The 18,792-nt window shown below is 33.2% G+C and overlaps 1 protein-coding gene across 1 annotated transcript in view; it reads right to left on the bottom strand.

Annotated features, from left to right (window-relative positions):
* muskelin (muskelin 1) overlaps positions 1-18,792 on the bottom strand; it is a 411,065-nt gene that overhangs the window by 215,078 nt on the left and 177,195 nt on the right. The window contains exon 11 of the mRNA XM_090406668.1: positions 4,196-4,309. Within this exon, the coding sequence (XP_090262794.1) occupies positions 4,196-4,309 (114 nt within the window). The remainder of the gene's footprint in view (positions 1-4,195; positions 4,310-18,792) is intronic.

Genomic DNA, 18,792 nt, shown 5'->3' with positions numbered 1-18,792 from the left:
CTTATTCACTTCTCTTATGCATTCATAGGCTGTATTGACAGAACTGAAAAATTATATATATATATGATATAACTGATTTACTCAGCTGAGAGATAAAAAAACAGAAACATATTTTAATTATGTAATCTGCACAACTAGTTTCATCTTCTTAGAAGACTTCTTTGGATGCATAACATGAAGGAACTACCAACAAACATTGCAAAAGAAAAAATTACTACATTAAAGCATTAAAACATTAACGTTTGAAGCTGTTCTGTGTATCTCATCATTTTTGTAGAAAGTATTTTTAACTTGGGTATAGTTATGTTAAAGATACCAAGCAATTTTAAACCTGGTTTTACTCCATTTTTCCCAAGTAAGCAAACAGACAAAATGTCAAGTTTGCGCCTGCAATTGATGCAAGACTAGCTGATCCCACAGGTAGTGCAAGACCAAGACAACTCGTGGTAAAGGTGGAGCAAGCTCTGATCACTAATCTTAATATTTACCCTTAATGCCAAAACACATCTCCAAGAAGGGTATGCAAGATGTTTTGTATTAAAGGCAAGGGGCCACTACCCAGACCGGTTTCGACCTTTATTGAGGTCTCATCAGTGGGAGCCAGGCTAGAAATACCAAGATTTAGTAATGCAGAGCTTGTAAGTATTTTACCAAAACAAGTTACCATAAGGTGTTATAACCTTATTAAATAAAAATCTCAGGAGGAGATAATACTTTCTACATTTATATCTCCTCCTGAGATTTTTATTTAATAAGGTTATAACACCTTATGGTAACTTGTTTTGGTAATTACAAGCTCTGCATTACTAAATCTTGGTATTTCTAGCCTGGCTCCCACTGATGAGACCTCAATAAAGGTCGAAACCGGTCTGGGTAGTGGCCCCTTGCCTTTAATACAAAACATCTTACATCCCCTTCTTGGAGATGTGTTTTGGCATTAAGGGTAAATATTAAGATTAGTGATTAGAGCTTGCTCCACCTTTACCACGAGTTGCCTTGGTCTTGCACTACCTGTGGGATCAGCTAGTCTTGCATCAATTGCAGGTGCAAACTTGACATTTTGTCTGTTTGCTTACTTGGGAAAAATGGAGTAAAACCAGGTTTAAAATTGCTTGGTATATTTAACATATCTCATCATTGTTGGGCGTGCGCATGCGTTCAAGGGCTCGTGAACACCAAGGTTGGATAGCAGTGAATGACAGTCTGAGAGATTACAGCTGAGGTTAGTGTCGAGATGTACTGGATTGAGGACAATTTCTTTAGATTCTACAATTCTTCTTTTCAGTTCATCATAGCACAGAAAGATCTTCCTCAATCCAGTGCATCTCAACACTAACCTCAACTATAATCTCTCAGACTGTCATTTGCTGCTATCCAACTTTGGCATTCAATATGGCACTCAATATATAGTCTAACTGACTCAGTCATTAAACAAATAAATTGGTTAGACAATAGAGAGTGGGAGATAAGATATAGTAGGAATATATATATGGTGGCAGTCAAGAGTTAAGACAACCTACCATTAACCATAATTAAGCAAAGAGAAATTAAAGACAAAGCAAGATAGTGGAGGTACATAGTATAGTAAAAGGTGCAACCGAGAAGAATACTGAACATATAACCACACAATTATTACAACACTACTTTCTAAATCAAATCTTTATAACTTTAATGATGCTGCATTTGAGTTTTTTTAATCACTTTATGGAACTCCTAATAACGTGACATACTGGGACACAGCATTTAAAATATCAGTTATATTTGATTTTTGTGTGGCAAGTAGGGTTTTGCATAATTTGTTGAGCTATGTATACTTACATATAAATATATATTAAAAGCTATGTCATCATCATCATAATCATGCATATCAAGGATTTAAGCCTAGCATGGCCTGTTCCAGCCTTAGAAGTCATCGTTGAATCATTTAAGAGGGCGTCCTCGTTTTCTTTTTCCTAATGGCTTGTACTTTAAGGCTTGTTTTGGTAATCTTTCTGTTTTCATTCTTTGAACATGTTCCATCCATTTATGTTTATATTTTTTAATTTTTTCTATTACTGGTTCTTGGTTTAATTCTTTCATAATTTCTTTGTTTCTTTTGTGATCAAATAGGATATATTTTGCAGTTTTTCTCATAAACTTCATTTCTGCTCTTATTAATCTTTGTTTGTCTTTTTGTTTTATTGTCCATATTTTGTTTCCATACATTAAGACTGGTAGAGCTAATGTATTGTATACTTTTAGTCTGGTTTGTTTTTGAACTAGGTTTGGTTTAAATATAGAGTTAATTACACCTGTTATTTTTAAATATTTTGCAATTTTTATTTATATCTTTTTCATTTTCATATGTGATCATACATCCTAGGTAGCTAAATGAATTTACCTGTTCTAAGATCTTGTTATCTATTACTATTTTAGTTCTTGCTGGATCTTGTCCTTTAAAGGCACATAAAAGCTATGTGCTATGAATTAAGTTACCATTTTTTAAGTATGCTTTTGTACACTTAATCCTAAAAATTAAGACCAAAGAGGTTATGAAACAAATTAAAACTAATGCTGTTGTAATGGTAATGCAGACATATTTTCAGTAATTTTACACTTTATATGAGAAGTGTTACTATACATTGTTTTCCAATATTAATTATGGTAGGCTCTCGATTTAAAAGACTTCAGATCTAATGGATAAAAAATTTCTGTTCTAAAGGAAAAATTCAGAACTTTTTTTTTAAAATTCATGAATAGAGCACACTAAGTGGTTGGATCGATGAATCAGTATTATCTTATCATGCATCTGGTGTTGGGCTTTATGGTATTATATATCATTTAGGTGAGGGTTAATAGAGGGAGAGCAATTAGCAGTATGTGCATACAACATCAAATCTGCTATCTTGAATATGAGGGAGCATTTACATCTAATTTTTAAGACACTCTTCTGAGGACCAGCAACAAAAATGCAACTGAGAATGATGTGGAATTGGCTGCTCGAAAATGATGAAAGTGATCAGGGCTATTAAGTTTTTTCTGAGGTGAAGATTGTGGAAAATATTCTTCATGGAGAACAAGAGGATGATGATGAAGAATCAGTTGCACCTCATTCTAAATTGTCTGTTATAAGCAACATATGGATGACATCATACATTATATTGAATCATCATCAAACCCTGATTTGTTTCCTTATTATGAACATTTTAGAGAATAAGGAAGCAATAAGGAAGTAGTACCAAGGTGAAAGGCAACTGAAGCTTGATAATTTCTTCAAGACCACTTCATCAAGTGGACCTGTTTCATCATAATCTGCTACCAGCAAGGAATTAATACCTTTCCTGTTATATGACAGTTGTATTTCTGACTTGGAAAATTGTGATTCTTTTAATTAATATTATAGTTTTTGATGTGTTTAAGAATAAATTTTAGTTCCTGTCGTAAATTTATTTTTAACAGTTGTTAAAAATGTTTAATAAGTTTTTAGTGACATATATAAATTACTCAATGTACATTATAGCATTTTATTCATGCTTATACATTACAATAACATTTTAATACATCCTGTACATTGTAAGTTCATTATTAATATATGTTTTTTAAAATACATTCGATTTAAATGGCGATAGCAGACACCCCTTCCCCCCAATTAGTTGGTTAAATCAGGGGCCTACTGTAGTTTTAAAAACAATTTCTTTATGTATACCTTTAGCAAAGTTCACTAGAACTTTAGTTATAATTAAACTGTGCCTCTGTATTATCACTCATAATTCTATAAGACCATAATGTTAATATATTAAGTATATATGCCACTATCTCATCTTACAAATCATAATGAAGGTAATCATGACAAGTTGAGTGAAAATACTATAAATAAAAAAATAATTTTTAAAGGAATCCATAGTATTCCTCATTATGTCAGCTTGTCTCAGTCACAACACAGATCAAAATTCATTATTTCTTAGTAAGGAAAGAAAACAAAATATGACAAGCAAAAAAAGCAGTATGTCAAATATGGAAGTCTGAGCCCTTATAGTTAAGGTAAGATTCACAAGAGTTTGGAAGTTTTGAATATACGGAACCTAACCATAATGTTGCTTTAAATTATGAATATGCATCAGGAAATTTTATTTTAGTAGCCTCACAAAAAATGTAAAGTGCATCAAATTGTCATAAATTTATATTTTAAGATATTTTTTATAAAATGAACACAAACCTTAAGATTTTCCATGGAACGCATAGAAGAATCAAGATACCTTCCTAATGTGAAAATCTTTTTCCTTTCAGGATCAAGGCACATTTTGTGACAGGATCTAGGGCTTGGTCCACCCTATAAAAATCAGACTGCAATTTTTCTTTTTAAACAAAATTTAGTGGATGATTATAATCATGTATGTATAATACTGTAAAATTATAGTTATTAAAAGAACTTTCTATACACAGTCATTCTTTTTATCATATCTGAATTTTAATAAATATATTAAGGATGTTAAACTAATCATGAAATCAATTGTTTTTCACTGCATTATTAGTTAACATGATGCATACTTATGCAAAATGCAATTTTGCATGAGGTATGCTTATCTCATTGTTGGGCATTCATAAATCTAATAAATTAACAATTAGAGATTTCAGCAGCAGAGCTGAAAATTAAAAATTTTTCATAAACAGAAAATAAAAATAAAAAATAAAAAAAGAAATAAAACAACAGAAAAAAAAAACAATGTGTCTATAACTGCAAAGATACTGTTTTTTTTTTAATTCCTTTTTATTATTATAAAAAAAGTTTTCATACTTGATAAGTGCTTTAAGCTAAAAATATTTCAGACCAGAAAATATTTCAACTATTAGGGGGAAATTAATCAGCCACTGTGAGGAGGAAAGAGGGATAGTTTTTTTGGTACACGAAGAAATATTGATTATATTCTACAACTAAGATGAAATATGGACATATTTTTAGTCACAAATTTACTTTCACTTGATTCTACAAAAAATATCTATCTTTAAATCTTTTTTTCTAAACAGAATCAAAACTTTCTGGCACAGGGTTATTACGTGAATGCGAGTTATACGAGTGAGTGAAAAACAATTTGTTAACTATATGCTTTGTATCTTATTATTATCAGACCTCCAAGGAATCAAGGACTCACTGAGGGAGGCCATACATCACCTACACTAGCTGTCATACCTTTTCTTAAACTCATTCATGCTAGAATCACTCACTATTTCAAAAGGCAAACTGTTCCACTCACTCACGGCTCCATGAGAAAAAAATCTAGCTCTTACTCCTTTGTTAATTTTATCTAGCTCTTACTCCTTTGTTAACTCTGCACACAAAGTTAACTTTCATGGATGTCCCTTGACCTCTTCCTGGCTCATATATAATGAAAAATTTTATCAACTGGTATCCTATAAACACTATCTCCAAAGTTTATAGACCTCTATCATATCACCTCTCTATCTTCTGTCTACCAGTGTCTGCAGTCCACATACTCTCATTCTATCCTTGTTACTTCCCATAACACCGATATCATCTTTGTAACTCACCTTTGCAGCCTTTCCACAGCTGCTTTAAACTTTTGGGACTCAGGAGACCAAATCTGCAGACAGTAGTCAAATTTTCTATTCTTTACAAAAGACTGTTCTCTTTTAAAAAAGTATTACTTTTTAAAAAATGACTCTTAACAGTAAGCAAAATCTGTATATTCGATCCAAAACAAACTGATTTAATAAAACTTTTACTCTCAAAAACGTTTCATATAAAGCAATATAAGACTACATAGCAACATTCCTTTTAGACTGTGTAGCAACTGCAAACATACTGCCAAACAAAATCCAAGTTGTTCACTCAATTGTCTAATACTCCCCCCCCCCCCCCCCAAGGAAGATTGAAGCAATCCATCTAACAAAGATATTCAAAATGAAATGATTAGTTAAGAGCTTCAGTGTTCTGTTTTACATACACAGACACTCCTCGACATATGAAAGTAGATGTTCTGCAACTCCTTACGCAAGTCGGATTTCCCCTTCTCTTCCCCTGATTTTTCACAATAGACTTTGTCGTGTCAAACCCATATGCAAAAAATACACATGTAATGCAATAGAGAAATAATAAAATTTAATATTTCATATTAATATATAACAGTTAATATTAATTTTTTAAATATAAAAAATTATAAACATCCTGTATACATAAAAGGTACATACATTTCATACTATATACAGTTGGACAATTTTTAAACACCGAAAACACCAAATATGTTTACAATTTAACCATTTGAAAGCCAACACGATTTTTAAAACATGCAAACAAACTATTACTTGCAGTGAAGAACTTCAGGATTTCCCTTATGGTCCTCAAATAAACTTCTTGCCTTAGCCTGTATTGTCATAAGGCTCAAAGGAACATGTTTTTGGATCTGGTCTTCATTCCATATCATAAGCAATTTTTCCATCTACATCGGTGTGCCATCACGTTTTTTTGTTTTTATGGTTGCATTCATGTGGCTGTTCCTTGAACATGATCTTTTATACATGATTATTTACTGTCAACACTGCAAGACTGAGTTCACATGCCATACCTGATAGGCTTTGTCCACCTCCATATTTCTTTATCTGTAATTTCATGTCTAGATTGATTGCAATATGTTTGCAAGATGGTTCACGTTTTGATTCAAGGGCATGTTTACCACCAGACATTATGAATAACATTTAGGAAAAACACCAAAAAAAAAAAAAAAAAAACTTGAAAATAAGCACAATGTATTATAAGTGTGTTCACAGCAAGAGACATGCAGAACAAGGATGATGCAACATGTAGAGCTGAGCGAATTTCTTACGTAAGTACGGATTTACATATCTTGGGGTTTGTTTAACTCTCTCTCTCTCTCTCTCTCTCTCTCTATATATATATATATATATATATAAGGTCTGATCCTGCCTTAACTTGGATCTTAACTTACATCATCCTCAGATCTGAGTGAGAGACAGCACAATAACAGTTTTCACTCTAGCTGGTAATCCAATCAAATCTCAGGACAAATAGGATTTTACAAGAGTATCTATTTTTCACAAAGACTAATAAATGAATGATTCCTGAATCTTATATCCAAATTCAGAAGTAAATAAATCAGACTTTTTTGTGGGGAAATTAGAGTTTCCTCTTTTACACACACACACACACACACACACACACACACACACACACACACACACACACACACACACACACACACACACAGAGAAACAACTGATTAATAGATTTCATCCCCTTAAAGCATAAACTGAAAGAAATAAATATATTCAGTCTTGGTACTGAATTGAAAAATAAAAAATAAAAAATGAAATTTGCTGCTGACTTTTTTTTTTTTTTTTTTTTTTTTTAAAGACCTTCGAATCATTTGCACTATGAATAATATTTAATTTATAAATGATCCTTATGATGGCTGCAGTTCTTGAAAACAGTTTTACAAATAGTTTCAATAAGAAACTTCTAAATGAACACAACCAATTTTCTCAAAGATTGTGAGCAATATGCTTGTTTTTCAACGTTGGCATAAATAAATAAATAAAGTCACTGATAAGTTATTTTATAGAAATGACCAACACACATCTATAATAGGCATTCTGTGAATTGTAAATAAAATTTGATTTTGAGTATGCTTCCCATATTTCTTATGTTTAACATGAACATAAAATACACTATTCTGAAATAACTACTGAGAGAGAGAGAGAGCACTATATTTTAGAGCAACCTATGTTTCAGGTGCTTCAGCAGTATGTGGATGCCCTTGTGTTCTGACCATACTTTCGACCTTTCTGACTTGGTTGATTTTGGGTTTAATGGTGCAAGGACAGCCTAGGTCATACTGCACTAAAACATGAAAGGATTTTTTAAGCAAAGGATTGTCAAGAAAATGTTTGCCAATCTGAGATAAGATGATATAACGTGATCCAAAAAGGGAGAAAAATGTAACGATAATAAAGAATAATAATTAGTAGTAATGACTGTGATATAAAATAGCATAAACCTGAATATGAAAATTACAAATTTCCCTACTAGATGTTCTAGGGTTGATGTATGTACGCTAAAATGAGAAGAGGCTAAGAAAACCATGGAAAAGAAACTTGAAGAACAATAGGGTTTCAGACAAAGTAGGACTTGTTAAGATCAGATCTTAGGCTTAAGACATAGTTGAGAAATCATTGAAATATAAGAAGGATTTGTTTTTAAGTTTCATAGATCTGGAAAAGGAATAAAATAAAAACAGCTATTCTAAATGATATAATCATAAGATAATTATATGGTTTAAATAGACCGTTATATGGAGAAATATCCAGTCTATAAGTAGTAAATCAGTAGACAGAATTAAAGGAAGTACAGGAAGATGCAAAGTCACATGTAAGACAAGAATGTATACTATCTCTACTAATATTCAGCATCTGTATAGACCACATTGTGAAGAAAAGTAGCATTTAGCCTGGTATCAAACTGGAGATGTTAATCACAGCTCTTCACTTTATGCAGATTACACTTCTATAAAAATCTAATATAAGTCTGAAGGATTGCTTATCACTAAATTCAATAAATACTGTAACAAGTTTGGTAAGAAAATCAGCAATAAAAAGACTAAAAATATGCAAACTGACAGGAATATTGCATTTTGAATGGTAAATCTACAGAATGAGTTATAACATTTCCACTACTATGGCATAATTTTTTATTCAAGATGGCAAAATAAATATGGAAATGGACAACATAATAAAGAAAGTTGGTATGGTGAAGAGTTAAGTGAATAAATTTGTAAGGAGAGAAATCTGTCAAAACAATAAATTAACTATATATAAGACTGTGTGAACCAACATTAACTTATGGATCTAAGTGCAGGGTAAGAAATAACACAGCTGATCAAGGACTGGAGACTACACATGTGAGAATTCTGAAAAAAAAATTAAGGGAGTAAACTGACAGCACCTATAGCAGAATTACATTAAAAATTAAGTACATGATGTTCGATCAGAAATGCTCAAACATGGAGGTGGTATAAAAGTTTATTCAACTTATTGTTTTGTGTGGGTTATTTTCAATTTTAATATTGTATTTCTGAAAAGACGAAATAATGGAATGGTTAAACCTGCTGTTTAGTTATTTCTTTGTGCTGTATTCATTCCATTAAATTTTAATTAGTAGAAACCAGCACCTAAGCCTAAAGACATATATATGAAAGGAACTTATCGAAGTTGGCATTCAGGAATATGTGAGTGGAGCTAATCTAAGGTTATGGTCACAAACAGAATAGGAGAAGAAAGATCAGCAAAGAAAGGCTGATGGAAGAAAAAAAGGTTGTTGTCCATTTCCATATTATTTTGCCATCTTGACTAAAAAATTGTGCATTGGTAGCGGAAATGTTATAACTCATTCTGTAGAATTACCATTCAAGATGCAATGTTCCTGTCAATTTGCCTATTTTTAGTCTTTTTATTGCAGAGAAAGAAAAGATCTAGGTGGAACGATTCTGTTAGAAGTTCTTCAGAAGATTAAAACATTAGATATGACAACAGTGGGCTTCTGACATATAACAGACTATTTTGGAGGAAGCCTGTTAATAGGCAGTTAGTAATAGTTTTCATTTGGTATTATCATAACACCTGGTGCATAAGGAGGATTTGATGACCATAACTTTTTTACTGCATATCATGGTCTTCCAATAATCAAAAGCCCAGGAATGAGGTTCTTTACACCAGTGTAAATCTATACTGCTGTGGTTGCTGTTTAGTCTTATGAGCAGCTACCAACATCTAGAGATGCTATCTCTGCTTGGAGAAAGAGATCTTGTAGTCTTGAGTTGGAAGACTGAAAGACATGCAGAATTTTCTGATAAGTAGAGAGATATATGTGAAATTCCAAAGCAGGTGATTATAACAAGCTGAGGAGTCATCTTTCAGTAGTGTCATGACATAAGAAATTGGAGGGGAGAGATGTTGGTAGTGCATGGGAAGTGATCAAGGGGTGGTTGAAGAAAGCAGTATCAGACTGTAAACCCAGAGTTAGAAGGATAAATCAGGTAGGAGTTAGATGGAGGAATAGGAGCTGTAGTCAAAGAAAAGTTGTGGAGGAAACAAAAAAAATGGTGATCAGCCTGCCACTGAGCAGTACAAGACACAGGTTAGAAGGGTGACCTGTATGGTAAGGAATGCCAAAGCTAATAATGATAGAAGGCTAGCTAAAAGAAATCTTAAAGAGCTGGTCTGCTATCTGGAAAATAAAAACAGGAATGACTATGGAAGAATGACTTTAAAAAGTGCTGATGTTAGGTTGGTAACACAAGCAAACCAAATAGTTCAGTTACTGAGTGATCATTTTGCTAGGACATACATCTATGGGGTAATATTGCAATGCCAGATGCGATGCTAACTGATGGGAGAATAATGAGTGAAGAATTGGAGGTGTTTAGAATATGGTAAAATCTCAATGCAAACATGGTGATGGGATTAGATAGCATATCAGCCTGTGCATAGAATGTGCAGGGAAATTATCAGCGCTCCTGACCTAACTGTTTAATTTAAACCTTGGAATGTGCAATGGTGTAAAAAGAAGGTAAATAGTCTGACTGCATAAAAGTGGCCCCAAGAGAGAAGTGCAAATTACAGGACAATCAGGATCACAGAAATGGAGTTTACAGTATTGGAGAAATTGGTAAAAGACAGAATTCAGGACTGAGAAGATCTGAATCTGATACTTTATAAGGGGCAACATGGTTTTGTGAAGAATAGGTCTTACCTTAGTAATTTGCTTATTTTTTATAATAAAGTAACAATGGAATTGGATAAAGAAAATGGCTACTCAGTGATACTGCTGGATTTCCAAAAAACTCTGTTCCAAAGAAGTCATTCCACATAGAACTCTGTTGCATAAATTGGAACAAACAGGGAGGGATATGAATCTGGTGATTTCAATTAGAGGGTGGCAGATGGACAGATATCAAAGAGTGGTTTATTGAGGAGTTGAGTCCAGGAGAAGGCAGATGACTAGTGGTGCTCAGTATCTGACCCTCATTCTTTCATTTATATATCAATGATATAGGAAATGATTTGACAGGAAATATTCAGTTGTTTGCTGACAATGCAAAACCAGGAATGGCGATAGTATATGAAGATGATGTGGATCCTGCAGGATGATTTCAACAGATTGGGAGTATGGGATGGGTAAATGACTAGCAGTTTACTGTGGCCAAGAGTTTACTAAGCCTATTCTCTTATGCCTTTTAGAGGCCTAAGAGAATAGGCCTCTTTAATTCTCTTTCCATAGGCCTCCCACCCGACATCAAAGCTAATCAACAGCCCCCCCTTAGAGGGGGCCTCTCATAGAACCTCATAAATTAAGACTACAAATTCATAGGAATTTGTAGTCTTAATTTATTCTAATCTTATTTCTTCCACTTATTGTTTCTTGTGTGTTTTTGCATGTGTTATTACAATTTTAACATTGTATTCCTGAAGATTTCTCTGTGACTGAGATGAAATATTGAAATGATTAAATCCGTTGCTTAATTATTTCTCTTTGTGCTGTAACAATTCCCTTAAAGTGTAACATGAATATAAGCTGGCACTAAAGTCTAAATACTTGTTTGCTAAGGTCATCATCATCTAGCACACACAGACAGACAGTCACGTAGGGCTTAAAAAAATATTTAAAACCCTCGGCAAAAAATATATACTTCGCCAAGACCTTCCCCACATGCTCAAACACACAATTTTTAATGATATGTTCCAATAAGTTGATAGGAATTCCATAAAATGATTAGTGATGCTGTATCATGGCTGGAGATTTCCTTTGTTTGCAAACCATTCTGCAAAGAAAAAATGAACAAATAATAATAATAGACAGAACATTAAAAACAGCATTAATTTTATGGACATATAATTTATTGTATTAATTTTTGTTACTAAAATGGGCCTTTATTTATATGATATGATATATTCTTCTTTGCTTTTCTTGAAGTTAAAAATATTGTTTAGACAGGTGGGTGAAGGTATTCATTGAGCCCTGCCCATACAGCATATATATGCACACAATTTAACACTCCTTGAGAGTGCATATTAGGAAATTGATGATGATCTAACAAGCTACATGCAGTACATGTTGTACATGCAGTACAACAAAATATTATGAATTTGGTCAATTGCTGTCCTTATTTGACTGAGCTCGGGTAGAAAAAAAAAGTACCTCAAAGCTAGAGTTACATTTTTTACAGGTAGCTTGAGAATAATTTCCATCATATTATCTACTAGTTTTAGAAGACAGTTTAATACAGTATGGTGCAAATAAAAAAAAAAAAACAGTACTTTTTTTTTTGTGCCATTTCCATCTATATATGTATGTATATATAGATATATATAATATACATCACTCATACACATTACTTCAGGTGTTGACCTTAATATGAATGTTGAAACATTTAGTAATTATTAAGTAATTATTAAGTCATTTAGTAATTTATAATTTTGCCATAATGAATGCAGATCACTGTGTAAAGATGAATAAAAGGATGGTGTGAATAATGGTTAGTGGGACAACAATGAGTCTTTGAAGTTTGTAAAAGAAGTTGGTAGAATGGAAAGGGAAAAAACCCAGAGGAAGACTGGGATTTTAGGTGGCTTGATGTTGGCTATATAATAATAATAATAATAAAGAAAGAAAGAAAGAATAATGTGAGATACCAAAAGAGTACCACATAAATTTATATTATTACTAGCTTCCTATCAACAATTTTCTTCTAAATGTGCTGTTCTTTGTCAGAACTGCAACAATGTCAAGATCTTACGTTTTGGTTTCCTAAGGTACTAACATCAAGCTACTTAAATCTCAGTCTTACCATCCCAGTATCAAACACTTGCTCTTATAATCTTTCCTCTGATTCACTTCGGGTTATCATTCCACATCAGATAAGACTGCTTACACATTCTTTATCATCATCATCAAATTCCTGACATGTACCCTCAAGGGGTGTACAGGATATGATAGTACTACATGAAAAATTTACATCATTACTAACTTCCTATCTACAATTTTTCTCCGAATCAGTCTGTTACTTGTCAAGACTCAAACATTATCAGATCTTATATTTCTATCGTCTAAGGCACTTTGTAACGTATCAATCCACCTATATCTTGATCTTCCTCTGGGTCGTTTTCCTGCCAACCTGGCAGAGAACACTTGTTTTGCTAATCTTTCCTCGCCCATTCTGTTTAAGTGACCACACCACCTGAGATTAGCTCTGCTAACGCATTCCTAGATGCTGACAATGTCAAGTTCTTTCCTAATATCCTCGTTTTTAATATGATACTGCCACTGATGCCATCTGCTCACGCCTATAACCTTTCTCAGGACTCTCATATCTGTGGTCTCTAGTCTTTGGTCAAGTGTTTTACTTCTGACCCAGCTCTCAGATCCATAAGCTAAAACTGGTTTGAACACTGTCTTGTATACAGCTATTTTAGTGTTCCGACTAATTTCTCTCTTATTCCATATGAATTTATTCAATTGACTGCCTACCATACCAGCTTTGGTGATTCTGTTGTCTATTTCTATATTTAATTTACCATCTTCAGTAAAAATCGTACCTAAGTAGCTGAAATGTTTTACTTGTTCCACAGGTTCCCTGTTCACAGCACAGTTGACATTTTCAACAATTCTACCTATTTTCATTGTCTTTGACTTTTTTAATGCTGACCTTCATACCATATCTATTACAACAGTTATTCGATTTAGTCAGGGAATCTTGCAAACTTGTAGCGGATTTATTTAAAAGTATAACATCGTCCGCATAAAGCAAAGAGCTGACATTAACATCTCATATTCTTTAATATTCTTAATATTAAAGATTACACATTCTTAAATATCATTATTATCAACATCCTTTCTAATATCTTAAATTTTTAACATGATTTTGCCATTGATACCTTAATATTCTTCCCTAAATTTTCTTAGCTGATTCATACAGACTCTGGTCTTCGATCAACTGTTTTATTTCAATCTCCACTCTCAAATCAATAATTCAAACAACTTTTAAGTAGTATGGATGCTATTCTGGTGTGGATGATTTGAAGTTAATTGTCGTCATCTTGTTTACAGGAGAAACACACATCTGAGGATAATAATTAACTTTATTCAATTATTATAAAATCAATATTTTGACTTGGACAGAATGTGGCGAAATATTTGTACATCTTTGTGACGAAATATTTGTACATCTTTGTGGCCATATTTTGCCACAACGATGTACACAGTGACCAAGCAAAATATTGATCATATAATCTCATCTCGTCTTCTTTTTTCCCCTTTTGTCGAGGGTTTATTAATCATTGGACCTCAAAGTGTTCACAGGATAAAGTGGTCAGCCATATGCCCTGGTGTATCCTATGTCAGTAGTGTTGAGTTCTCAAGGCCGGTTTACCTTCTTTGCGAGATGAAAAATCTCAGGATAAACAGGGGAAAAAACCCTATTCCACGACCAAGACCGGCTAACTTGGCTATGGCTGAGGAAGATCCTTCAGCTCCTTACATCACCGACAGGAATCGAACCTAGGACATTCCTTCCCCAGGCATATGGTTGTGAAGTGTACAGCCACTAGGTTAGCAGTGTGGACTATTGGTCATATAATGTAATCATTAAATAAAGTTAGTTAATTATTATCCTTATATGTGTGTTTCTCCTCTAATTAACATGAGGGCTTTTAACATTATACTATAATTTACTTTTTTCTAGCTCGTTTCTCTCTTATCCTATTTATATTATTCGACTTGTTTCCTTTTTTCCAACTCCGCTGACCAAGTTGGAATGGAAATGGGGATGTCTGCTATGCAATGACCTAAAGCAAACGATTCATCTTCTAACCAAGGTTCCTGAATAATCTTCTCCACTCACCTGACAGTGTGGATCTTTTCTTGACCAGTTGTTCTTCCAGATAATGATAAAGTGGCAGCTCCTCTTAGTAATTCATATCACAATCTGATCCAAGTTTTATTCCTAGTGGAACACAAGAAATGAAGAGAAAGAAAAATTTGTTCTGTGAGTTTGAAGTTGAATTCCAAAGAATGTTAAACAGTTGTTACATGTGTTTTAATAGTTTACAGAAGCATGGAGATGCCAGTTCAGATGAGCAGGGACTACAGAAATATTTGTGGAAAATGGAAACAGAAGAAAGGGAATGTTCATGCAAAAAAGAATGGAATGAATTGTTGAGAGACAGGTCATTAATCAACACCTTGATGCTTTCTTCTGTGCTATATATACAGGGTGTTCGGGATAAATTTGACAGTTTCGTAAGGAAAAAGAAAATCTTCTTTGTATCTATTAAATTTAATGAATTGACAAAAAAACATTACAGGCAGAGTTAATTACAATACTATCAACAAGATTTACTCAAAATAACCACCATTAGCATCGATCACAGCTTCAATTCTGCTTCGGAACCTCGAACAAGCTGATGCTACAGTCTCCCTGGGAAGGGCCGCAAAAACTGTTTTAATTTTATCCATTAACTGGGCTTTTGTATTACTGGAAGTGCGATTGGTGTCTTTTTCAACTGCGCCCCATACAAAATAATCCATGGGGTTAAGGTCTGGGGAGTTTGGAGGCCAAACATTTGGACTGGTGAAGTCGTAGAAATTTTCAGACAACCATTTTTGACTTTTCCCAGAGGTGTGGCAAGGGGCCGAATCCTGCTGCCATACATACGGCCTACCATTGGCTACCCTTGTTATCCAGGGCTTGACTACAGTTAGCAACTCCACAAACAAAGCCCGAATTCCAATGCCAGGGTTCTTCAACACCTGTTCCTGCAGATTTGCGAGGAATTCTGCTGTACGAACGCAATCAGATCGTCTGCTAGGGATCTTTCTTCTTGCTACATCCTCGTAGTCACCATTGCAAGTCTCTAGTTCATGCCTGATTGTTTTTACTGTATTCAGGGAGCATTGGGCAGCAGTCGTAATATCCTTATTTTGATGGCGGGCACGAATCATCATGATACAAGTTATTCTCTTCCATGATTCAGGTGGGTTCCAGCTATCCATCCTTTCTGACATCTTGTATATGAATGAAGAAGGGTCCAAACTTTTAAATGAAGAGAAGTGTGTGTTAATACATGTAACTTACGGAAAAATATAATTAATTATAAATATGTCAAATTTATCCCGAACACCCTGTATATATAGGATTTCATGGAAATCTTAGTGGCACCACCCAAGGTATCAGTATATGCATAAAGTTAATAGTTGATCAATGATAACATGCCCAGAGGAAACCTAATTTCTAAGGATTGTGAAGAAATGGTGCTCATAATATGATTATGTCAAAGAAGACTAAAAATAAGGGCTATCTGGATGTTTTGAAAAAGAAGACTGAAAGTTTTTTTTATTGGGGGGGGGGGGGGACATAAAAGGGTAGAATGAGTTTTAATAGCATGAAAATTAATAAGATTTTCAGAACATCACAGAAGAATGATGTAACTGAGGATGGTAGAAGGTGATATCACAAATTTTGTTGATTTCTGTAGTGTGATCAGCAAAATTATGTTGCTTTTGCAGTCCGCTGATGGACAAATTGATATATATGAGGGAAGGGGTAGTGGAAAGTTCTAATCAACACCTAGAACAAATGCTATTTTTTTTTTTCTCTAGGTGTTGCTTCTTATACTGTATCTATTCAAATATCACTTGCTCTTGCGTATATCTCATGTCCCTGATTTTACTTTATGAAAAAATAAATTAAAAAGTTTTGCATATACCTTACACATGAAAAAAGTTTAAAAGTTTACTTTTTTCATGTGTGAGGTATATGCAAAACTTTTTGATGAAATTTTAAAACTTTAAGAAATAGATAGTGAATGTTGTTATGGCAGTTTCATATATTTTGGAATTCAGTTGAAGAGAATCAGCATTTCAACTGAACAATCATCAGCTTACCTTGGTTGTTCAGTAATGCGATCTTTTATTAATACTGCAATAATCATATGCATGTCTTCATAGCTGTGCTATCACTACTGGCCTATCATTGTTATCTCTTTCACACTCTACTTTCACTTTTTATTAGTCATTCGTGAAAGACTGTTCAGAAAGATTCTCAAGTCTTGTAAATTACTGATAATTTTTGGCTCGAAATATGGAGAAACGTTCAAGTTACAGTGCTGGTTTTAAACTCAAAGAGCTTATGATTTTGAAATGAAAAAAAGACAAGCAATAAAAACTGTTTGTTTAAATTTAATTACAGAAGAAGTGTCATGAAAGATTCACATATATCGGGTGATCAAGGTGAGCAGCTGATTAGGTAAATAATATTAATAGTTAAAGTTTAAATGGATTCATTTTATAAATCCTCAGTTTTATAAATACAGAGGATTTAATTAAGAACATCGATTTAGTTTTTTCCTGAAAAACTTTAGTTTCTGAAAATCCTCACATATATCTTGCACCACGATTCTTTAACTTTAATTTTGGGGATAAAAGTATAAGTTATATTCGAGTAAATACGGTATATTCTAAAAGAAAAAGAAAAAATTTGATGAAATGCGGGAAATGGTTTTAAGATATGTTTTTTCTTGTGGTTTTATCATCAGTTGCTTTAATATAATTTTTGTTCTAGGTGTTTATCAGCATTTTCCAGCTCCCCTCGTAGAAAGAAAGAAAGATTATATGAAAGAATGCACACTTCAGGAAAATCTCAGAATTAATTGCAAAGTTTAAGGCCAAAGAGCTGCCTAACATGGTATGGAGTGTGCATAAGAGATACAAAGAAACCATGCTGGCTACCGAGTTGTATATGGATGTCTTGATAGTTCAGTCAGTATGAATAATAACCTTTACTTGAAAAGATGTGGGTTCGAATCTCACCTAGGAAGTTACAAACCTTTATAAGTTATTTATTTTTTCATCTAAAGGAGAGTTAGCTGGTCTCATATGAAGGCAGCAAGATTTTTCCTACTACAAAATAGGCAAATCAGCCAAAATAATTCCAAATAGCCAACCAGTAGCAGAAGACAGACCACATGAAGGAAGCTTACTTAATTAAACTTTATGCTAAACATTTTCAAATGGCTTAGAGAGATCAAGAGAAATCACCACATATTCTCCCAAACTTTTCTATTGCATTTGTCTTAAGGTAGCTGACATAAGAAGATCTTATATTTAATAGCAGTGGCAGAATGCAAACTTGCCAATTGTCTATTAACTAAGAGGCTTCCAGTTAGCATAAAAATTGACTATTAATAGTTTTCTTTATTTTTATTTAGAAATAAAGAACTAAAGTGGTAAAAACTGGATGAGAATTTTATGGCCAAGATTAGTCGCTGTTCTTAGGAATGGATTGAATATGTATTAATATCCAAGTTGCTAAACAACCAATGTGGAATAGGAGATGATAATCAAATATTCATCTGATATTCATTAAGTTTTTTTTTTAATTTTCTGTATTCGTCTGACAGTCTTCCTATCAGTTTTCTTTAGCTGCTCTAACACATAACTTAGTTTTCTTACATTTTTCACTCTATTCTTTCTGGGCATATGCTGATTACTTGCAGAAACTATTGATATAATCTCTTCTTTGTCAGAACTGTCTCGAACTTCCTGATTCCAAAGGTGTGATATTTTTGTCCTTGCAGAAAACTTAACCAAAAAAGTTCTTTTTTTAAAATATTTATAGATATTTTATGCAGTACAAAAGATTTTTATCTTGGTTTTACAAAAATTTTGATCACTTCTTATTTTAAATCCCCTGTGTACTCTGATTTCCTAAGACAGTATAACGATATCAC

This window comes from Typopeltis vanoorti, chromosome 16 (genome assembly GCF_054136105.1).
Source record: "Typopeltis vanoorti isolate ZY-2024b chromosome 16, IOZ_Tvanoo_1.0, whole genome shotgun sequence".
Taxonomy (NCBI): domain Eukaryota; kingdom Metazoa; phylum Arthropoda; class Arachnida; order Uropygi; family Thelyphonidae; genus Typopeltis; species Typopeltis vanoorti.
The sequence above is the reverse complement of the archived record's forward strand: the minus strand, read 5'-3'. Positions and strand labels throughout refer to the sequence as shown.